The 24,163-nt window shown below is 38.1% G+C and overlaps 4 protein-coding genes across 9 annotated transcripts; all 4 read right to left on the bottom strand.

Moving 5' to 3' along the window:
- Positions 1-1,027: 1,027 nt before the first annotated feature.
- On the bottom strand, positions 1,028-4,966 carry LOC111798271 (1-acylglycerol-3-phosphate O-acyltransferase-like). Its single transcript, XM_023681319.2, has 9 exons — positions 4,647-4,966; positions 4,002-4,238; positions 3,710-3,756; positions 3,457-3,575; positions 3,204-3,367; positions 2,290-2,399; positions 2,114-2,213; positions 1,448-1,571; positions 1,028-1,346 (listed from the first exon to the last, which is right to left on the bottom strand). Exons 1-9 carry the CDS (start codon positions 4,799-4,801, stop codon positions 1,221-1,223), a joined length of 1,182 nt encoding a protein of 393 aa, XP_023537087.2. The 5' UTR covers positions 4,802-4,966; the 3' UTR covers positions 1,028-1,220.
- Positions 4,967-6,438: 1,472 nt separating this feature from the next.
- Positions 6,439-8,178, bottom strand: LOC111798273 (V-type proton ATPase 16 kDa proteolipid subunit). The gene is made up of 3 exons (XM_023681321.2): positions 7,931-8,178; positions 7,564-7,849; positions 6,439-6,778 (listed from the first exon to the last, which is right to left on the bottom strand). The coding sequence occupies exons 1-3, from the start codon at positions 8,007-8,009 to the stop codon at positions 6,646-6,648; spliced, it is 498 nt and encodes a 165-aa protein (XP_023537089.1). The 5' UTR covers positions 8,010-8,178; the 3' UTR covers positions 6,439-6,645.
- A 1,860-nt stretch (positions 8,179-10,038) lies between these two features.
- Positions 10,039-11,744, bottom strand: LOC111798272 (V-type proton ATPase 16 kDa proteolipid subunit). Its single transcript, XM_023681320.2, has 3 exons — positions 11,559-11,744; positions 11,173-11,458; positions 10,039-10,392 (listed from the first exon to the last, which is right to left on the bottom strand). Exons 1-3 carry the CDS (start codon positions 11,635-11,637, stop codon positions 10,260-10,262), a joined length of 498 nt encoding a protein of 165 aa, XP_023537088.1. The 5' UTR covers positions 11,638-11,744; the 3' UTR covers positions 10,039-10,259.
- Positions 11,558-22,753, bottom strand: LOC111798268 (lysine-specific histone demethylase 1 homolog 3-like). 6 transcript variants are annotated; one of them, XR_015421627.1, is made up of 13 exons: positions 22,585-22,753; positions 20,077-22,302; positions 19,160-19,301; positions 16,841-19,003; positions 16,578-16,671; positions 15,734-16,215; positions 14,418-15,101; positions 14,226-14,300; positions 13,887-14,088; positions 13,131-13,199; positions 12,458-13,033; positions 12,308-12,372; positions 11,558-11,910 (listed from the first exon to the last, which is right to left on the bottom strand). XR_015421627.1 is itself a non-coding variant. In XM_023681317.2 (9 exons), exons 2-9 carry the CDS (start codon positions 22,080-22,082, stop codon positions 14,023-14,025), a joined length of 5,712 nt encoding a protein of 1,903 aa, XP_023537085.2. In that variant the 5' UTR covers positions 22,083-22,302; positions 22,585-22,753; the 3' UTR covers positions 13,312-14,022. The 6 variants fall into 6 exon arrangements, 1 of the variants encoding a protein (XP_023537085.2); XR_015421626.1 differs by having other exon boundaries at positions 12,308-13,033; XR_015421625.1 differs by having other exon boundaries at positions 11,558-12,372.
- Positions 22,754-24,163: the final 1,410 nt, after the last annotated feature.

Genomic DNA, 24,163 nt, shown 5'->3' with positions numbered 1-24,163 from the left:
TCGGAAGACCCGAGTTCGAATCCCGGAAAAGGAATGTTTTTTTAATTTTTGTAGAAAATAATTTTTCTCCCAAACGGATTAAGTTCTCTTAGTATTTTTTTTTATTCCTAATAGTATATTTTTAAAACTATTTTGTCATATCATTGATATCAATATTAATATTAACATGAAAATTAGTTTATTAATTTTTGTTGTTTAACTTCGGCTTTGTTTATGTTTCATTCGGCATTATACCGATATATACTGTGTTATTAACATCATTTTAATACAGCCGAGTCATACCATCCCAAAAACTCATCACCAGCTGCCAAGTACTCCTCTTAGGAGGGTATACCAAAGTGGGAGTGCATAGTACCGTTTGACCAGTCCTATGTCCTAGGGATGAAAGGGCTAGGAGGCCTAGAAGCTTAGGTTCTAGAGGCGGGTGGGCAAGCCCATCATCTTTATTGAACTTTACTTGTCAAAGAGAAAGAACCCGGTCCGCAAAAGAAGTAGTCAATAGTCGACGCCTATGCAGGCCATTGCTTTGACCTTTCCAATTTGACTATGGAACAGGAGCACTCTGGACTGTCGAAGCAATGGGAGTGACCAGGTGTGGCTGGCTTATTTTGATGTATATGCCCTTCACGTGTTTCAAATATTATGGTCTTATTTATTATTATTTTTAAAATAATTCATCTTGTCCACAACTCTATCCCTTAGCAATGGTATGTTTTACGCCATAAGAATTTTAAGGCAAAGAGCCAATCTAGAAACTCACTTCTTTCTTCTTGTGAAAATACTTTATCGTGAAAATATAACGATATGAGAGTGTATATACGGATTAAGCTTGGTCCCATTTCATTGTTTGACAATAACGGCAACGTCAGCATTAGTTACGTTCGTAAACTTAGTAAAGTTATCTTTGTGTTATATATATAACAACAACTCAAGTTTGTAAAACAACAATTGAGAAACACCAAACATAATGGTCGTGTCGTCTAAGACAATCAGATCACCATTCACTTTCGAGATTAGTTTGACAGGGTAAAAAGAAGACCGAGAAAAAATTTAATAGACAAAATTTCGACGAATCAAACATTAAATATTCTTGGTATACATAAGGATGTGAACAGAAAATATTACATTTGATATATATACCCATTATGTAAATGACCATAGACAACTACAAACAATACATGCATAACTGAATTTTGTGTGCAAAATGTATGGTGAAGAGTTCAGGCAGATATTATACCTTCAGGCAAGGAGTCTTTATCAGGGTCAGGGGAGAGGAATCTCCGGCATGCGTAGAACACTGTCGAGTGAAAACTGGTAGGGTTGTCTATGAACACAAAGTGCCCAGCCTGCACTCATAACCACAACAGAATAGTCCCTTAAGATGGAGCCTAAAATACAGACAACATTCATATATGTAAAGAGAGCAAGAAGGAATGGATGGGAAAACCTGAGGGACCCGTAATATTTCGCACGGTGTCTTCATACTCTTGCGAGCTTCTTGAGCACCTTGATATTTCATCCAATCTTCAGAACCGTATATAAATGTTGTAGGAACTTTCCATTCCGATGCACTGAAAAAAGTTATATTTGATATTTGAGTTTGATGAGATTTTAGTTATTAACAAAACATGTACAGTATAATTAAAAAACTGAACAATCGGACGATCCAACACAATTCAAATCCAAAAATCGAGGTTTAGAGTTCACAATCGGTAACGGCCCAAGCCCACTGATATTGTTCTCTTTGGGCTTTCCCTTTCAGGCTTCCCCTCAAGGTTTTTAAAACGCGTATGATAGGGAGAGGTTTCCACCCCCTTATAAATAATGCTTCATTCTCCTCTCTAACCGATATGGGATCTCACATTTTTCTCCTATTTTTCTAGTTATGGCATAATTAACCTCTGATGAGCTAGAGGACCTTTTGTAACCTCTCCCGCTCGAATTTTCCTTTTCGTTTGTGTATTTCAACGCGTCAATGGTATTTATTTCTCATGAATATAATCATACTTTTTTGTAAAGAATTGGAACAGAGAAAAATTACTCAAACACATAATTTCAACCAAAAGGGTATAAAACAATTTTAAATTAAAGAAATGAAGTAAAATTATCAAACCTTTGTAAAAGAGGCATCCGAGCAAATGCACCAAAAGCAAATATGTATTTCAAGCACAATTCTCCACTAGCCTTGGCTGCTAACGTGTGGTAGACATAATCTTCATTTGGAAAAAAGGAATGTCAGAACAAATCATATGTTTGTGCCAAATACTCAACTCTTCATCAATCCATTACCTGATAACAATCTGGATTCTTCATCATTCAATATGTCCCCAATTGAGTATGTCCCGAATCTAGCACTTGTATATTTGTGAACAAGATTAGGACCCCAGGGGCCCAAACCTCTGAGAAGTTTAGAGTGCATGAGATTAGCAGTCGTAACTTGAATATGCTAAAAGCAAGGTAATATAGTGGCACGGCCTAAAAATTATTGTTCAATATTATGAATATACCAAATAATGACACAGAACAACAGTATAAGGCTAGTTTCTTTTTTCCTTTTCTTGAGATTCTAAGAACAAGAGTCTAAGATTTCCCCTTTCTTATAACACTTTTCACCCAAAATGTACCAACTACCTACACCAAAAGTGAAATGATTGAAAGACAAATTTCAGTAACGTCTACTGAATTTTGGGTCTAGAAAAATATTCTCTAAAGTAATACTGTTGAGTTTACAAGGTCTGATGATGACCTTAGAAACCGTGAGCTCTTATTTTGTTTGGTATGAACAAACCAAGAAATTGTGAGATCCCACGTCGGTGGGTGAGGAGAACGAAGCATTGTTCATAAGGGTGTGGAAACCTCTCTCTAGTAGAGGCATTTTAAAAACCTCGAAGGAAAGCCCACCTCTAGCAGATATTGTCCTCTTTGGGCTTTCCTAGTCAGGCTTTCCCTTAAGGTTTTTAAAACGTGTCTGCTAGGGAGAGGTTTCCACACTCTTATAAAAAATGCTTCATTCTCCTCCCTAACCGATGTGGGGATCTCAAAATCCACCCCCTTCGATGCAGTGTCCTCGTTGACACTCATCCCCTCTCCAATCGATGTGGGATCTCATAGAAAAAATCCCAACACTTAAAAGTATGGCAACGGATCTAGTCAAAGTAGTTAATATACTGGAAACTTAAAATATAAATAAAAATATAAAATACCTCACAAGCTTCTGTGGAGTAAAATTTGACTCCCACAAATGACTCAAAATCGCTCCTTTCCAAGTAGCTCTAAACCGGGTAATCGTCTCATCAGACTTAGCATCTGACTCTGAAGAAAATCCAGCAGGTCCTACTAAAATCAGGTGTTTGATGTGCTCAGGATGCTGAAAAAGACAATGATAGAGACCTCAGAAATCACAAAGGCGATCATAAATACTTCATTTTTCAAAAGTTGAATAGAAAACGCAATCACCTTGAGAGCATATTTAGCCGCAACGTATCCACCAAATGAGTGCCCAAGTAAGATAAAATTGCTGATGTTTTTTGATTTTCGCCATTCCTCAAAAGAGTCTATAAACCATGCTTCAGTTTCTGCATCACCAATATAATAATCAGAACCTTAGTAGAACATAAACCATTATAAATGAAAGGTATATAGCTTATTTCACTTCCAAGTAATAATAATTACAAGCAATAGGAGATACGAATGGAAGTAATTACTCAACCTTCTGTGCTTTTGCATGTAAAATCAGGCCTGCTAGATCCTCCCCACCTACAAACACGCAAGTAAAGAAACTTCAGAACAAAGTTATGCTTTGCTCAGACATTAAAAAATTTAATGAAATAGACAGCCCTTATTGACGGCCAAGAACCTGATATTCAAGGAGTCATTTGAAGAACAAATGTGCAGATGAAACAAAAGATGGGCACAGAATACAGCGAAGGAATACAACATGGGTATATCTTATCAAATTAAACCATCTAACTATGAGATTTATCTTAAAAGATTGAGCTCACCCTAGTTGATCGATGGCGATGACCCGGAAGCGACTGGCAAGAGCATCAAAATTCCGGAAGAAGAATCCTTGAGAAGCAGCATAACCATGGATCATTACAAGTGTCGGAGAATCAGCTTTGCTGTCGAATGTCACGGTGTTGATAAACCTAGGCTCGTTACTCGCAGAACGAAACCATCTAACTTTCGATCCTGGTGGACCAGAACCAATGTTAACTCGTTCTTGGACATACGGAGTCCTGAAATTGAACAAAATCCAATATCATGAATAAAGAGATTATAAATTGTCAAAATGGACTGCAATCATATTTATTTCCATTACAAGTGAAGCTGTTGAATGATAACTAATCAGTGTTTGATCCAAATTTCCAAAGTGCATCAAATGTAAGAGATGAACTTCAAATTCAAAGAGCTGAGAAATGTCGTCTTCGGAAACTCGAAATTTGCAATTCACTCCATAAGTTTCTAAAAAATCACAACAAATTACACCACAAAATATCCAAAATTCTAACAAGTGCAAGGCAACTAAAATTCAATCACATCTTAAGAATCTGGTCCCAGCCACAATTCCAAACACCAAATTAAGAATTAACTAGGGTTTCGGAGAAGAAAAGAGAGAGAGAGAGAGAGAGAGAAAACAGCATTACTTGACAAGAGAGAGAAGCCGCTTCTCGGCGGCGATGATATGATCGGTAGAAGTGGGAATCCAACGGAGACTAGAGGGCCAAAAAGATCTCGATTTCGCGCTGTCTGCGACAGAAGTGGAAGTTCCGAGGTCGGCCTTACTGATTTCTTCCGCCATTTTAGCAATTTAGCTCGAAATCCGCAATCGATTTACGGTCATGAACGAATGAAAATTCAACCATTGTTCTGCGATTCAACTTCCGTCCTATAAAATACTGCACGGTCCTCGCCCACCAGAGCCCGCCAATAGACTCCGCCGCCTTGGTGAGGAAGCAAATTAATTTTTTTTTAAATAAAATTGAAAATAAAAGTAAACATTTTTTGTTTTTGTTTTTTTTTTTTTTTTTAACAAATTAATTTGTTATTTCCACTCCCACGGAGGTGATTATTGGCCGAAGAGGCGTGGAAGAATACAAAATTGGGATTTTTTTTTGTTACATCCGCTCCTTGGGGGCTTCTAGATCCCTTTAGACGCTTACATTCGCAGTGACGTTGCGTGGAAATAAATTATTCTTTTTATTTTAAAACATGTTTTTAGAAAAATAATTTTCTTAGTTTCATAATAAAAATAAAGGTTAAAATACATTTAAATTAAAATATTTTTTTAAAGAAAAAACAAATATGCTTTTTTTTTTTTTTTTTTTGGTAAGTAACTGATTCTAACATTTAGCTACTTTTGGCTAAAAATATATATTTATAAATTTTTAATATTTGACTATAATTTCAAAAGAAAGAATTTTGTAGGATTTTCATTAATGTTTTTCCAAAATATATTATATAAAATATAAGTTCAAATAGCAATCCATTAGCTAAATATATCGTGACTAATAAATTCATGATAAATTAAAAAAATAAAATTTAATAAAATTATAAGATATAAATTTAAATTTTACATCTAATAGAATCTGGAAAAGTTCATAAATTTAAATAAACTTAAAAATAAAGGGGATAAAATTAGAAATTTTAAAAGTTTTAGAGATTAAATAAACGCAAACATCACGGTTCATGTATTAATTATGTTTGTGTTTTAAAACATATTTGCTAGGAAGAGATTTTCACCCAAGTAATACTTCGTTTCTCTCTCCAACCCATCTCACAATCCACCCCTTGGGTTCCCCTCTTTAACCGATGTGGGATCTCACAATTCACCCCTTGGGGACCCAAGAATACTTTGTTCCCCTCTTTAACCCATGTCGGATCTCACAATCCACCCCTTGGGGACCCAAGAATACTTTGTTCTCCTCTCCAACCGATATGTGATCTCACAATCAACCCCTTGGGGACCCAGAAATACGACCCAAGAATACTTTGTTCCCCTCTCCATCCAATATGTGATCTCACAATTCACCCCTTAGGGACCCAGAAATACTTCGTTCTCTTTTCCAAAGGATGTGGGATCTCACAATCCACCTCCCTTGGGGACCCAGATTACTCGTTGGCACACCGCCCGATGACTGGCTCTGATATCATTTGCAACCGTCAAAGTCCACCACTAACAGATATTGTCTTCTTTGGCTTTCCCCTTCAAGAGCTTCCCTCGAGGTTTTAAAACATATATACTAGGGAGAAGTTTCAACACCCTTATAAGGAATAAGGAATACTAAAACACAGTTTCCATCGAAGATATTGTAGTCAAATATCAAAGGTATCAAGCCATGAACTACACTGCATTACCCATCAGAAATTTCAGAAGCACAAATTAAAAGTCTACAGGCACAAATTGAAGAGCAACACTGAGCACAATAAGCAGCCAAGGAAACAAGGTTTTATGTTTATTGAGAAGAATAATAAATTCCAAATCCTTATGAGTACAGCATCCGTGTGGTAGAAAACCACACAACAACACAAGAATATTTGAGAAAGTAAACTGAGTTATGACCATTTCTAATCAGAGAACTACAAAAACAAATCTTGAAGGAAAAAAGAGACATAATACACATTTTCAAAGCGCAAAACGTTCAATTAATCAGCTCTCGACTGACCAGCTCGGGACGAGAGAATAATACCGACAATAAGTCCATAAAGGGCAAGCGCTTCGGCGAAAATTAGAATGAGAATCATCCCAACAAAAAGCTTAGGCTGTTGTGCATTGGCCCTGCAGAAGACATATACAATTAGATGCTTCCATTCTACATCAAAAGCATTTTTGTAACAGCCCAAGCTCACCGCTAGCCGATATTGTCCTCTTTGAACTTTCCTTTTCGAGCTTCCCCTCAAGGTTTTTAAAAAACGTCTGCTAGGGGGAGGTTTCCACACCCTTATAAAGAATGTTTTTGTGAGATCTCACATCGGTGGGAGAGGAGAACGAAGCATTCCTTATAAGGGTGTGAAAACCTCTATCCAACAGAGGTGTTTTAAAATCATGAGGCTGACGACGATTGTAACGGGCCAAAGCGGATAATATCGGTTAGCGGTAGGTTTGGATTGTTACAAAAACATTGCTCGATTTGCAAAGGGTATGTGCAAACATCAAGGGATCAAGAACAATAGTGATACCATCAATCTTTTCAGGGTTTGAAGCATTAGACTATTAATAGTGAACTAAGGCAGGAAATAGTCTAGGACGAATTTAACACAAAAAGCAAGAATCCAGAGCTTTGAGCTTATACCTAAATTGAGATCAGACTATACTTAATTGTTAAATTCATTCTCAACAAAGGCAATCCTTCCCAAGAACAATCTTATTCCATTATTTGATCATGGTGACATAGATTCTGATAACAAAATCTTCAATCAAAGTACTTTCACCGAAGTTGAAAATTAGCAGAAGCAAATTGAAAAGATAAGTTAATAAACCACAAAAAACGAGATCAAGCCAGATTGAAGCATCCACAATACATCTAAATCTACAATTCAGAGTAACGGATTGAAGAAAAGTACCTAACGCCGGCATCGCCGACGATCCCGATAGCCATGCCAGCAGAGAGACCGGCGAGACCACAAGCCAGACCAGAGGACAAATGCGCGTAGCCATCGAAGAGGTAATAAGATTTAGCCTTAGGGTTAATCCCAGTACTAATAATCACAGCAATAATCAAACCATAAATACCCAAAACTCCCGCCATAACCACCGGAACAATCGACTTCATCACCAATTCCGGTCTCATCACTCCCATCGACGCAACTCCAACACCGCTCTTTGCCGTCCCATAAGCGGCTCCCATACCTAATTCACGAGAACAAAAGCCAATCAAGATCCGTTACAAGAGACAATGTAATCAATCGAATTGAATGAAAATTTTCTTACAGGAGAAGACGAGGGCCGCAGCGGCGCCTAGAAAGCCAAAGAAGGGCGCCGTTTCATCGCCGCTGAAGGTTGACGACATTTTTTCCGGTTGGAAAAAAGAGGAGGATCTCCGATTAGATCAGATCTGAAGATTCTTTCTTCTCTTTTTTCTTCTTCTCACTGTGATTTAGCTTTCTCTTCAGATACTAACCTTTCTTCTCTTCGATTCTATTAAATCTCTCCACGTTCACAGGAATAATCGATAAGGAAAACGAAAACCCAAACCAATATAACAAAATTCATAAATTAATATCTCAAAATATCTCTTTTTTTATTTTTTAAAAATACATTTAAATTTTGACCCAGATCTACGGCCAGCATATATTTGGGCTCGTTAGCAGATATTGTCCTCTTTGCTTTGGGCTTTCCTTCTCAGGGGCTTGCACTCAAGGTTTTAAAACGCGCTAGGGGAAGGTTTCATATTGTCCTCTTTGCTTTGGGCTTTCCTCCCCCTTTGGGGCCCAGCATTCTTACTGGTACACCGCCTCATGTCTTCCCCCTTCGGGGAACAGTGAGAAGGCTAGCACATCGTCTGGTGTCTGGCTCTGATACCATTGTAACGTCCTAGATCCACCGCTAGCAGATATTGTCATCTTTGGGCTGATACCATTGTAACGTCCTAGATCCACCGCTAGCAGATATTGTCATCTTTGGGCTTCCCCTTTCGGGCTTCCCCTCAAGGCTCTAAAACGCGTCTGCTAGGGGAAGGTTTCCACCCCCTTCTAAAGGATGGTTTGTTCTCCTCCCCAACCAAGGTGGAACATCACAGTTTCAATAATACAATAAATACTCTTAAATTTTATTACTATGGATGAAAATATTTTATCGATAACCCATTGAATATCTCTATACTTTTTAATGATACTTTTAAAAGTCTCATAAAATATATCCTAACTTTTTAATGTTACTTTTAAAAGTTTAATAGTATTTTTTAAATGCAGTTCTACCTATCCTAAGAGTATTTTTAAAATTTTTTTTTTTGAGAAAAAAAGATTATATTTAAGAACCCATTTCTAAATATTCTTTTTTTCAAAATTATAATATTATTCCCGATCTTTTTATATCATCAAACATTCATCTAACATTCTAGTAAACATATATTCCAATAATAGTTTTGAAAGATAAAAAATGATATTAAACTTTTGAAAGAGTAATAGTACTTTTTGATGTGAGGGATAGTTTTAACTCGAATCTCGACTTCATTGCACGAATGATTTTGTGCACATTATCATGCTCTCGAGAGGGCTATCTCGACTGCGAGACGTCGCACGGCCGAACATGTCCAAGAAGAAGAAGATAGCATGGAGTGAAACTAAGAAGAAATAAACAAGAGAAAAGAGTCCATCCAGGCCAAAAGGCTGAACTGAAAAACAATGAAAGAAACTGAAGAACACATCAGAGATGCTAAAAAGATAAAGAGATGCGTGAGATTGCTGAGCATAAAAGGGAAGTCGGCTCTCTATTAGCCACAAGGACACCCTACAGAATATTCATCCATTTCCCTTTACAGTAAAGGAAGAATAATAATACCAAACGCCTTTTCCATTGTTGGTATCTTTCTCATCCCATCTGTCCCTCTCCCTAATGTAATCTCATGATAGGATTGCTTGCTCTAAACACGTACGAAAGCTCGTGTTCAGCCTCTAAACTAAGGAAACGCCATAACAAAACTACCCCACTTCATTTTCGAGATGATCAGCTGAAACCTACTCTTACATATCCATCCTGAGCAAAATAAGAATAGAGAATTGAAAACTATCTGATACCCTAACTTGAACGATTTGCAAACTCGCTAGCAGATATTGCCCTTTTAGAGCTTTCCCTTTTGGGCTTCCCTTAAAGATTTTAAAATCCGTCGGCTAGAGAGATTTCCGCACCCTTATAAAGAATGTTTCATTTCTCTCTCCAACCGATGTGGGTCTCACACAAACTCTAATCATTCAATCGCTAAAGATATCTAGCCATCAACAGGTAACTACCTCAATAAGATATTTTTATCAAACACAATCCTAGGAACAAAAAGGAGTCTACACAATTAAGAGGGAAGCTTCAGCAAAACAAGAGCAATGTTAAGGTAATAAAGTTTAATCTTTATTGAGAAGAATAATTAATTCCAAATCCACATAGCTACTCAAGATCCGTGTGGTACAGTAATCACACCTCACAATAACAATTAAGAGAGTAAGCAAGCTTAATGATAGTAACCCATTTACTCAAGAGTACAAAACCAATTCTTGACAAAAAGAGGAGACATACTACACAAACTCCAGTCCACGCACAAAGCATCCAATTAATCAGCTCTCGACTGACCAGCTCGGGAAGAGAGAATAATGCCAACAATAAGTCCATAGAGAGCCAGAGCTTCGGCGAAAATTAGAATAAGAATCATCCCAACGAAAAGCTTAGGCTGCTGTGCATTGGCTCTGTAGAAGACAAGTATAAGTGATAAGTACATTTTACACCAAAAGGGTTCGAGAAAACAAAATACAGATAAATACGGGCAAGCTACTTGTTGCAAACTATTATGAACTCACACTTAATTTGTTCTACTCATAATACAAAAGGGTTCTGATTCTGAGTCTCATACAAATTCATTTGTGCAATACGTTTGAACATAAGTCTTCAGCAACACATTTCCACACCCAATATAAAAGCTTAGGCATAAGTTTCAAAATACAAAATAGATGCCTCTTAGACTTTGGCCATATCCATAACAAAAATTAACTTCATAGACCAAAACGAGTTCTTATGCTAATCTCCAAATGACAAGACCAGAATAGAATATCTGAAAATAAAAAAGACATGTAATATCAGGACTAAGATAGCACTTGAACTAGAGAAAAAAAATCCATGCACAGCTCCTAGAAACCCAGAAAAAAACGCTGGAACTCGATAAAATGGGCAATTAACAAACAGACTCAACCATGCGAAGATTATCGCACTACAACCAGAAACAAATTATTTGATTGGCACCAAACATACAGACCATAATCCACCAGAACATAATGTAATAACACTAAGACTAAAAATCTACAATACGAAGATTCTGAGGAGGGAATCTAAGAAAAAAGCAGAAAGAGATTGGTAGCATAAACGGGAACTAAATGTACGAATCAAGCGATAATCAGTGAAAAACAGTGAACAGACGGGAAAAATGGATGCACGACGACAATAAAACATCCCAAAACGTTAACAAAGAGTACCTAACACCAGCATCGCCGACGATCCCAATAGCCATGCCAGCAGATAGACCAGCAAGGCCACAAGCAAGCCCAGAGGAAAGATGCGCGTAGCCATCGAAGAGGTAATAAGATTTGGCCTTAGGGTTAATCCCCGTACTGATAATCACAGCAATAATAAGCCCATAAATACCCAAAACTCCAGCCATAACCACCGGCACAATCGACTTCATAACCAACTCAGGCCTCATTACTCCCATCGACGCAACTCCCACCCCACTCTTCGCCGTTCCGTAAGCAGCTCCCATACCTAATCGATTCAAAAACAACAAGAAACACCATCGCCATACAAATCAAAGATCCACACCCAGAAAACTCAAATTAAACGCATTGGTCAAACAATAACTCACAGGAGAAGACGAGGGCCGCAGCAGCGCCGAGGAAGCCGAAGAAGGGCGCCGTTTCATCGCCGCTGAAGGTTGACGACATCTTTTCTGTGTTCGACGGTGAAGATGAAGATGGTCTCCGATTGGATCAGATCTCTCTCTCTCCCCAGCCCTCTGAAATACTCACGCTATCACCAATTTACATTATTATTATTATTACTATTATTATATGCTTAGGAATAATACAATCGGGTCCTACATCTGGGCTTCCCACTGGGCCATATTTAGGCCCAATCAAGGGACATAATTGGGCCGCGAGCAGAATAAGATGTAAATAATGGGCCAATACTAGGCCCAATCTTGCCAGCGTGCCTGCCTGCACGTAATGCAACTCAATCATATCGTCATTTAATATTATTTTCAAAATAATCATTCAAACTTTATAAGCAGAACTTTTACAATATGTTCAAATGTTTTCAAAAAGTTACAAATAATAGAAGCTATTAAACTTTATACGACCATGAGATTCCTTTAAACGTCCCGACCGTAGATTAAGTTTAGAGCTACGAAGAATTTCTAATACTATCTGAACAATTAAGTTTCGAGCTACGGAGAATTCCTAGTACTATTTGAGCATCCGAGCACCATTCCCTTCGTCTATAATAATTTAGCCTTTATAAATAATTGAATACCGGTAAAGACCGCATCATTTTTAGAAGGATACTAGCACGACAGACAATAAAGCGAAGCAAAACCTAGGAAGAACCAGTCACCGAGTTGGTCAATTCGATCGCATCGAGCTACCATTCACAAGTGACGAGATCGAAGTTATGTTCTTCTGCTAACAAAAGATACACAAAGAATGAAGCATCATAAAAACAGACTATCAGATGGGTATTAAAGTCAACTTTCCTGCTACTCACCAAACACCAGAAGGATTGTTGCACTGAGAATAAGAACTAAAGAACTGCAAATTGATGGATAAGTTGCATAAACACTGAATCTGAAGAAGAGTAAGAAATACAAAAGCACGCGTTTCTTTCTTGTCGTTTTCTTCTTTCGAGTTGACACGTTATTATAAAGACTAGGACGGGACTTCAAACCTTCAATTTATTGGAATAACATGATTGGAACATGCCCACGATCCTAAATGCCTGATTTCATAATGGATATTGGCCTCGATTCACCGGGCCTACCTACTCACGCTAATAAGGTTGAAAGAAAGGCAGTAGATCCTTTCCTGACGATTCAACGTCAACTATGCTACTGCTACAACCTCAGATGGTTTCGTCTTCCTGTTCCGTCTCATTCATCGAGACATTAGTTCTACACATTGTTCAATTTCCAAACTGATAGCCAACAACTAACCTTAACAACTTTAGGATTCATGAAGTTACAAAATCATATACAAATATGCAACAGCTACAATAAGTTGAGGATCTATCATTAGGCTAAAAGAAAGATACCTATTCATGGGTATGAGAGAAGCAACCTATAATCTGCAAACATAGCAACACAAAAAAATTGTAAACTTTAAAGTGAGCTGACAATAAAATTGCAAGAGAAAGAAAGGGGAAGGAAATGGTCACTACTTACAGTCGTGTCGGTCCGAACATTGCATTTGTTTTTTCTTCGAAGTCGCATAAGCAGATAGATCTCATCCGGCTATACATCAGGAACAACAGAAGCACTGACAATGCAGTCTACAGTTTGATATCTCAACTATAACAATAGCCCTTATACTAAATGAGGACTTTGATATCAGAAAGAGTCACGATTAGAAACGAAAAATGGCCACGAAGGCTTCTTTAGTTAATCTATGGAAAAAAACGACAGGTAAATTACAATATTCGAGCGAAATGTTGGTGAATAAATGAAAATTACTGTGATTGTTGTCAATGAAATAATTCTAAGCTGTACATGTGGAGAGGGGAAAGGAAGAAAAGAAAATGAAGCATAACCTAAGGTCCATCGCTAAAAACTGAAGGGCTTGATCTTGCACCTTTATAGTACAATGTGATGTTTTCTTCAACAGGCGCTCATATAACCGAAATGAGCAAGAAAAAGACACCTGGAGTGGGCCCGAAGAACGACATAAAATTAAGCCATGCTAAAAGAATTATACAGAATCAGGCTGTCGTTCGATGCCAATCATAATCACATTTAAACCCCACGTGCAAGTTATAATCATATTCGATCGCACAATCAAAATCTTGGTAGATCATGGAAACTCCACATCATGATTACACAAGCAGAAATGTCATACTTCTCAATTGCAGCTTCAGAAATTAAGGCGCACTGGAAATGTAAATCAGGCGTCAAGTTATGAGAAGCTTTCATGCCAAAATATACCTTGGAGTCTTCCCAGAATAAAATGAATAACTCGTAAGCGTGTCCTCTTGAGAAGCTCGTCAAGAAAGCCAGTTGATCGTTGGGACTATCACGCCTTCGTTATTGACCAAGAAAATAACGACAAATCCTCGGACTGTCATGAGTCCATTACTGGCTTCGTAGCCATATGCCTCTCTATTAATTTATCAACAAAAGCACGAATCTGCAAGTGCATAATCCAAGAAAAGCCAAATCGACAGATAAGGAACAGAGCAGTGGAAAGACCAAAATGTAACAACAAAGTGCACTCAGTAAGCTATATACTGTAACTTATAAAAGAAGCTATAGATGGAAGCAAACCTTGTTCCTACGTTTGAAATCAAGAAACTCAGAAACAGTCATGCCTTTCTCTGCATCAGTAGCCTGTTCCATGACCTGATTTTGGTCGAAACTGGTTAAACATATGACATTTTATTCAAAAAAAAGAACAAAACACACATGTCCCGGTTGTTTCGGTGGAAGAATGTACTAGGGAATATGGAAATTACTAACCTTGGTTGCACTTTTCTTCATAATTGTCTTGTATCCATCCTTGTCAATTTTCCTTGCTTTGTAAAGGGGCATCAAGAGAGATGCAACATAATCAACTACGGCCTGCTTAATTCTGTCAGCCCCACGATGATGGTTTCTTAAAGGCTCCTTGTTGATCGTCACTTGTGATATCGAGCTTTCATTCGCTAATTGATCACTATTCCAAGTGGGTTTATTCCCAGCAGTGTTTGAATCCTCCTCGTCGTTTACATGAGCTGCAGCTGCTTGAGACCGCCATCTCTCAATTGCATGATAATCTTTCATTCCAACACTGCCAGCTGTATCAACCCATGCTTTCGTGTATATACTGCTATCCACAGGGGCACTTTCACCGGAGTGCTCCCTGAAGTTTAATTGGCTAACAATCTCATTTGAATGGCTCCTTTGCGAAAGGTTATCTGCAGACATTCGCGAACTTTCGAGATTAACACAAGCAGCAGAAAATTCCACAGACCAGTTCCTGACCCTGCAATTCCTTGAATCTATTTCTGATATACAATCCTGTCTTCCTAGCACACTGCCAGACAACTTCCTTTTAGACTCGCACTCATCCATTTGTGCGCAATGCTCCTTTCGAGCAAATTTATGAAAGGAAGGGATTTTAGGGAGCTGCAATGCACACTTAGCTTCAGAAGATGCATACGCCTGCAGTGTGAAAATCACCAAGTCAGTCTAAAGCAGTCATAACATGCAATCAGGAATGACATTCACAAATCTCCTATAAACCAGGTTAACAAATTTGAATTCCAGTAAGATTGAAATCAGTGATACAAATAGACTATCTGAATACAGTTTCAAGATCCTATATAACATAAGCTTGCCAATTTTTGTGATCACTTAAAAAATTATCTTAATGAGATTACAGAAACTCTGCAGCATCCCTCCATAGATAAGGTATAAAAGTCACATCACGCCTCGAAACTAGCACAAGATTCCTGTCACTAGTGAAACAGAAACCAACGTTGATATGTTCGAAGTAAGATTTTATTTAACAAGCTATATAGCATCAAGGCCATGTCAATTTGCATAAGGTGTACGTAAAATGACTTAGTGCTACTTCATTTAGTCCATATTCACACCAACGAATTAAAATATTTCACTGAAGTGAAAACTATATAACGTGGCAAGGATCCATGATGATACTTCCCATTAATATTATTAGGAGCTGAAGTGACGTAGCCCATGAGGACTAACTGTTATTGCAAGGACATACCAAGGAAGACTCGTTACAAACACGGTGACTAAAACATTCAATAAAAAGAAGATTAAAAGATAACCTTCGCAGCTGCAAGTGCTGCTGCACGTGCTGCCTCAGCAACAGCAAAGGCAGCCTCCTCTTCTTCTGTCATAGCAATGTTGTTGTCTTCCATTTCTGCATCCTGCTTTCCTAATGAACCCCTTGACCTTGATGAACTGATATCTGATTTTGATGAATTTTCCATTTCTAATTTCAATTGTTTGCTATTATCATTTTTCGTATTGACATCAGAAGGCAAGTGAATTGTAGAAGTCTGCAAATTGCCTCTACTATCCAGTGTGCTGTTGTTTGCATGCAAAGGAGGTCTCCCAGAAGAATCTTTATTAGATTTCCTCTTCAATGATTCTACAGTAGAAACCGACTTTGAGAGTTTTAACCCCCCATGAGCAGCTTTTTCTTTACGGAAAACTTCAAGCCAAATGCTAACCAACTGACTCGCAATGGCGCGAATGTCACGGCTTGTATGCACACATACCTTTTCTTTGACCGTTTTACCTATGCCTACACCAATTGTTGGCAAAGGCAACATATAGTAAATTCCCTTCACCAACCATATTAATTTCTATTTAAACACACATACACACAAACAAGAATTAACTTCTACTCAAAAGTACGAGCTTAACATGACAACCTAAAAGCATGCATAAGAAAACAAACAATAGCACATTGATACCAAAAATAAACATTATCAAAGAGCTGCATTGGTTAGCTACAAAATTCTCAAATAGTTGAAGAGAGGTTTTTTATTTTTTAAAAAGAGAGAGAGAGGGAGAGAGAGGAAAGAAAGGAAGAAAGAAAGAAGAAAGATATACAAAGCAACTCAAAAGAGCAAGAACATACCACAGCTGAACAGAAAGATATACCTGATAAGCGAACTGCAAGTAGATCAGTTGAAACTAGCACAAGAATACGAACACACTGCCGAAGAAGTTGAGTCCCATCCTTCCCCATTGAGTCCTATAATCAATTATAGGCCAAAATTTTAAAGGCTGATAACATTAATAAATGATAATGTTAAGAGATAAATGATCAAGAGACAAGACAACATCAAAAAAAAATTATATTGAGATTCCTTGGAATATTAAAAAAAAAAAAAAAAAAAAAAAAAAAAAGGTTTAGGCATTACCAGAATCCATGAGTTGAGAACTGTAAGACCTTCTTTGGTCCCTGCGAAGGACTTCAATGTCTCAACAGGGAGTTTCAACAACTCTTTTGCGACATGCAATCTCCCTGCAGTCGTTTTCGCACTAGAAAACAAGTCTTGAAGTAAGGCTTCTTTGGCACAATCCATAGAATTTTTGTAGAGAGCATCAGAAATCTTAACATCATCGAGTCGTGTAATTACGTCCCCAACTTCATCATTCTCACACTCAGACTGCCTCTGAGCAGCTTCCATTGCCTCTACTTCTGCTGTATAATCATAACCAGTGCTCAATACATCAATCATGCGTACAGCCTCTCTTAGACCACTCATCATTGCACCCCCAACAGTGTCAGGATGCTCCTTGCATGTAGCTTCACCAGCAAAAAACAAACAGTTTTCAACAGGCCTGGCTAAAATGTCATAGTCCTCTCCAGACGCACCAACAGCAACATAGGAGTAAGCACCATAACTAAACGGATCTCTTCCCCAATCAGTTACCACAGATGCAACTGGGTCAGGCACCACAGCTTCTCCAAAAAGTTTGCGAAGAACCATTAATGCATGGCTTATGTTATCGGAAGAGTTCATGTATTGCCTCTCCACAGCCGCCTGACCAACCACTAGCGCAATGAGAACGGGAGCACCAACTGTTTTTCTTACATTCCAAAACATAAAACACTGCCCCCTCCACTTTGTTTCCTCTGCAGTTGCCCCAAAATAATCCACAGAGTCATCCCAGAAAACTTCTGGAAATTCAAGAACAATTTTGTTCAGAACTCCAAAACCAAGGCGCTGGATGGACAGACGCTTCCATTCAGGCAATGGTGGGGAAAACTTAATAGATTCTGCTTTCAAACACCCAAGAGGCACAGTAATAAGGACAGCATCTCCAAGAAACTCACATCCATTGGTTGTGGAAACTTTTACCTTCGCACATTGTTTTACATTCGACCCAATATCAGTGGTGCTGTAAGAAATATCGGCCACAACATGGTTTAGGTGAATATTGAGTCCTCCACCAAGAGACTCAACAACAGTGCTATAACCCCCTTTGATCATACAATGAGCTCCTCCAAAACCTCCATAAAGATCATCCTGGTTCCAATGAGGAAGCGATACTTTCTTCAGCATAGCAGCACAACCATACTCCAAGTTAGCCAAATGCCAGTTCATAACTCGCCTCTCAAAGGGACTCAAAACTTCTTCCTCAGAACGAACATCCATTCCCAATCGAGCCATGCGTCGTCGCTTAAGGGCATATTCTAAACCCTCCTCAAGAGACATGGTCATTGCATGCTCCCCTCTTTGTGCAACAAGCAACACCATGTCATCAAGAAGACTATTATATTCTGCTTCCAAAGCTTCATCAATGTCTACCGGAACTTTTTTGCATGTAACGATATCATAGAGAGGACAGTCACTATTTAACACAGTCAACTCAAGGCCCAATTGAGTGCAAATCAATGAAGAAGGATCAGGTCTTCTTTCAGTTGCAACATCAGCCTCTACTCCTGTAATAATACTTGCACCAAGATCTACAGGAACCGAAAGAGAGGAGCGATCTGTATAAACACGACCTCCTAATCTATTCCTGGCTTCAAGTACGTTGACAGTAAAGCCCTGACGATGCAAGTGCTTGGCAGCAGTCAAGCCAGCAGGGCCAGCTCCAATAACAATTACCTTTTTTCTGACTTCTGAATCACTCTGCTGTTGTTCATCACCCCCTACACACTCATTAGAGGAGCCAATTGGGTGCCAACCATTACTTGAGTGATGAGCTAAATGGGCGGCAGCTTCACCTGGAACATCAATACCTACCAATTTTCCCGGTGAAGGATCATGAGTACCATACTCCAAGTCATGTACCAATTCTTGTTCGTGTTCCGCAAATTTTTGCAACTCCAGATTATTTGCAGTCACAAGGTATCTTCCTTCAGTGTCTTCTGGTAGTTCACAGCCAGCTGAAACACTGTTCTTGGCATTAGAAGCATCAGAATTTTTAACCATGGCAGAAATGCCTTCCTCAGAATCAGCAGCTGAAGCAACACTAATGTCTCCAACTTTCTTTTCTCCCCGTTCACAATCATACTTGAAGCCAGATTCTGATTTGGCTTTTTCAGAAGCAATTCCCGCATTTATATAACCCTGTCAATTTCATTAGAAATTACTACTCTGAGAAATAAAAGCCTCCAAAATAGAATGACATAAGAAACTATTCATTGAGGAAAATGAATGAAAAAACAATCTAACTGATCCATAAAAAAAACACAAGTCAATACTCTATAACCTGTCCTAACTTACACGAAGATTAAGAAACGCATAGATCTCCCTAATAAGGGAAAAATGCGTTGGTTCATCCACAGAGGGAGTATCAGTGATCCCACAGTCAACGAGATGTAAAATGCGAGTAACATCTTTACACCAAAGGCCCAGGATCTGATTCCTGCAAGGAGATGCATTTTAAATATCGTTGAACAATTAAAACATAGATGAAAGAGTATCAATTAAATTCAAATATACACTATTTCATCTCCATTCCAGCACCAATTCAATATGCATGATCCAAACTCCAGAAATCTATTTGGAGAAAACATAATTGCTGGGAGAGTGACAATTCTTCCAATGACAATATTACTTGGAGAACTCAGCACTTCCCCCTTAGTTTATAATAATATTTTTTCATTCGCTGGAAGTAATGTTCCTTCCTAATCTTCATTCCCCTTCGCATATCCATGCAAGGCCAACGTGTATAAGATACACATAATAGCAACCTTCATGATACAGCAGAAAACAGTACAAACTTGCAATATTCCCTTTTTACAGTAATTGCCAAACAAGACTGGCATAGACTTGAACATACATGAATAACAAAGAAGATTGAAATTTTTTATTGATCATTAAAGTTAATGGGACTTAGCACACCATCCAGTAACTAACCATAAATGTATTACTAAAACAACAAAACTGTCGAAAAAGGCAACAAAAAACTGCAACTCAACAACATCATATTATTCAGTATTAGACAAAATTCAAGGTGTCTGATTCTGGATATAGTTCCATAATTGCACACGCCATGGTGAAGAAAAGCATAAAGAAAAGGCAATAGAAAAAATATAACCGACACAAAACAAGGCACAGAAAAAAAAATCAATCTATCCAAAATAAAGTGACATAAAAAAACAAGGCATGTAGTACTACAAGGATTAAGTGACTAATACCTGCACGCTAAGTACTCTTGAAGCCCACCTTTTCTCTTAAGCACTTCCTTAAATTTAATCTTCTCAAGTAGGCTAACTGCATGAGCCTTAAGCCCTGCAGACACAGCAGCTCTACCCCCGGTTTCCGCCTCCGTAAAAGTTGTTGATGTAGAATCCCTTCTTGATCTAAAAGAATAGTCACTATCAACTGCACGCTCATTAAGCAAAACCTCCCAATCAATATCTCCTTCATAAGCCATGTCATCACGTCTAGGCTTCTTTGTCTTGCGCACAACACGTTGCAAAGCTGAAAGCTTTAAATCTTTTTCACTTCCAGGAGCTGATATTACATCCTCAATGTCATTATCATCTGGAGTCAAAGACCCAGGAGAAGATACCTTGACATCTTTATCAGCAGGTATATTATTATTTGGACCATCTACCTCTACAGAAGCCTTGGCTGGTTGACCATCTGATATCATACTGCAATTCCCAACTGGGCAGACAGCAGTTGAATCTGAAATCCTATGAGAGATCAGAGCATTTTCATTCTGCACAGAACCAACTTTAGTATTTGGCTCGTCAGTACCAGTATCTAAATTACCAGAGTCACAGCAAGTTTTATCCGCTTTCATCGACTCGAAGGCTGCCAACAATTCAAGATTGGAGAGTGTAGTTCCTTCGGAAGAAGGATTAGAAATCTTTAATTTTTTAGTAGATTTACAGAATCCTTTGGAATAACTTTCACAAACATTGGCGGAGTTAGGCAATTCATCATGATGTATAGCCAGTGATCTGTCTTTTCCTTCGCAATCTACACCTGAAGTTGTTTTAGACAAAGCGACTGTGGACTCATGGGCCATCACGTCACAAAAATCTCCATTGGAAACACCCCCACAAAGGCCATTGTTTTCATTTGCCTGTTCTAGGGCATGACAAGAATTGTGCATATTTTCATTAAGATGACTTTTACCTAGCCCCATCGTATCGCCACATGAACAATGTTTTAGTCCATTCTTGGTTTCACAGGAGACCTTCCTTTCCAGCGACTGGAAATTGTCCCCAAATTGAATATGACTAAAGTTTTTGCCATCTTCATCAGCAACTACGTTTGGTATGCATGGTTTGATGTCAGCATTATCATAATTATTTACACCGCATTGAATTTCTTCTCGGTCTCCTTCAACCCCTTGGCATTGTCCTAGACCAGGATTACGATTTTCTCTACCGTAACAGGAACAGGATATTAAATATGGCCTAGTAAGTTCAGAATCTGATTTTTTGACAACCTGTTCCAGCTTAGCAGAAAAACTAGAACTCACTACAGGGTAGGTTTCTTGATCCCCAGATAAAACTCTAGAAAAGTTACTCGATTTATCTTCTGAAGTCTCAGCCTTGCATTCCGGTTTACATGTTGTCGATACCAATGATTTCCCAGTTGAACCAGATTGAATCTTTTGGGCAAATGCTGACCATGAATCATCCAACTGTTCGTCAAAAGAGCAATTAGAACTTCTCCTCCTAGAGATACCTGTCTCCATGTGTTTTAATTCAAAATCAGGTGTTTCACACACCGTTTCTGCATCAATCTTTGAAGATGGATCAGACCCTTCACGGCCCATTGATTCACTATTTTCTGGTCTAAAACTCAAGTCTAAATCCCCTCGTCCTCTGCATGCGTTCGATATCGGATCTGATGATTCTGCCCGACTAAAACCAGAACTCTGTTCCTTAGATGTTCCGAACCCGCTAACCTTCTTAGGACGCCTCAACTTCTTTCTGAAACTTGCTAAAGTATCATCCATCCCCCCAAAGTCCTCCTCTTGCACCGGCAACTTCGCTACTTTCTTGTCAACCATCTTGTCTCTTTCACCGCCAAAATCTACACCTACCTTATTCTTCATGGAGTTTCGTGATCTCTTCAACTTCAGCAGAGATCCAATAGGCTCGTCATCATCTGAGTCAAACCCACCCTCCTTGGGCTTCGTCCTTTTCCTAAAACCAGACTTCTTATTGTCTCCCTCCATCTTCTCAATCCCACATTCAATAAATTACCAGCAAATCTTGATGGTGCAACGCTAACCCAGCTTGAGAAAACATGCAATCAAGCAATAATCCGAAACACATCCCATCAATTCCCACCTCTCTCTCATCAAAAACCAAAAATTCAAAGAACCCGTATGGGAAATAACTCCACAACCATTGGCCGCCGAACTCCACAAAATAAGACGCTAATCCAAATAGAGCCTACACCCGAGAAGATGAAAAAACGTTCAGATAACCAAAAAAAAAAACACCCTAATTCATGCATCCTCAACTCGTAATACAAATTTAAAATAAAAAAATAATAAAAAAAAAAAATCTACCGCGAATATCAGAAAGAGTAGCCTCCTAAGCCGACGAATACCAAAATAACAAAACCGTAATGCAATAAGAGACGAAAGAAAACACGCATCTAGGGTTTGTAACGGCATTGCTGATAAACAGGAAAAAAGAAACACAACGTCGGTGGGGGAAAGAGGAGCGGACCTTAAAGCTCGTCTATGGAAGCATTCGAGAATTGTTGAGAGGAAGAAGAAGAGAGTGAGGTGCGCACGTTAGCGTCGCCGGTGGTGAGAGTGACCGTCGGCTCTGAGAAGTGCGCCGCCAGCGGGATGGGGAGGAAAAACCTTCGCTGTTGCGGGGGAGAAAAAACTAAGGAAAAAATAATAATAATTAAAAATATGAAGAAAAAATAAATAAATCCAAAACGACAAAACTATGGGCCAAAACGACAGGTGCACTGAAGGGCAGTGGTGAGACGGAGGCCACTCGGCAGGTTTTCTTTTTATATTTTTTTAGAATGAATAATTTAAATTACAACAAAAAAAAATTATAATTTATGTTGTTATAATTATAAGTCTCAAACAAGTATAATTATTAATTTATAGTTTTAATTAATGACACGAGTATAAATAGATTGTCGTTTAATCCCGAACTCCATAAATGATTGGTAATGAGTTGGCCCGAAACCCGAGAGTAGAATCACACTACTTTAATCTTAAACCCATTTAGAAAAGACGTTCGGATCATGAACATGCAAGAAGATCAGTTGGGGTTGACACCTGAACCCGTAAAAATAATGGTCGATCCATTTGGTTCTCAATACTAGAGAAGAGGAGGACTTAGAATGAAGTTGGCGTTTTTATCCATTCAATACCGATATTGAGAATTAGCATGATTTTTGGCCGTTTCAATATTAAGATACGCTAAACGACAGTAAGCTGAAATAACTCGTGTCGTTTTTTGTTTTATGCTAGATTCTTTTGTCGTTTTTTGTCATATTTATGAAAACGGTAGCTAAATTAAGTCATTTACCTAGATTTTTTTGTCGGGACTCTAATAATTACGCTAAAAAACAAATTAAATAATACTATTCATTAAATCAAATAACGGTAGATTTTGTTTTGAACACCAATTATTTACTATCGTCGACGTCCAATGTAAAAATCTACCATAAACCCTAAAATATACGTGCACACTTTTCATCAACGATCAACGAGGATTTCAAACACCGACTAACGACTACCCACTAGAAACTACCGATCAACAACGACTCTGAACATTGATCAACGATAGTTTCAATGCTATCGAACAACGACTAACGACCATCGACGTTCTAAAAAAAATGTACACAGTATATATACTATATATGACATTAATTATATCGAAAGCATATAATATAATATATTACTTAATTAAACTATATTCAAATTGACAACGACACGTGTTGAGACAGGCATGACTCTCACCATGAATGTAACCTAAATGCCATCATGGCAGTAGTTGCAGTAAGCCAGAAATTTCAACCAATGGTTATTTTTTAATTAAAAATAAATAAAAAATCTCTTTTTCAACGCACAATTAATATATATTTATTATCATTAGCTAACCGACGTCGTTTGTCTTTATATCATTTACAGGCATTATTAAATGCCCTCTTTAACCCTCTCCACCTTCAGAAGTAAATGCCCACTTTAACCCTATGTACGTAGTAATTAACAGTAGGTTAAAAAATATTTAACCATTTACCTCTAATTATTTAGTTTTTTTTATTAATATATTTTTA

This window comes from Cucurbita pepo, chromosome 7 (assembly GCF_057944985.1).
Source record: "Cucurbita pepo subsp. pepo isolate OVF chromosome 7, ASM5794498v1, whole genome shotgun sequence".
In the NCBI taxonomy this organism is placed as follows: Eukaryota; Viridiplantae; Streptophyta; class Magnoliopsida; order Cucurbitales; family Cucurbitaceae; genus Cucurbita; species Cucurbita pepo.
Note: the sequence above shows the minus strand (reverse complement) of the source record. Positions and strands in the feature narration are given on the sequence as shown.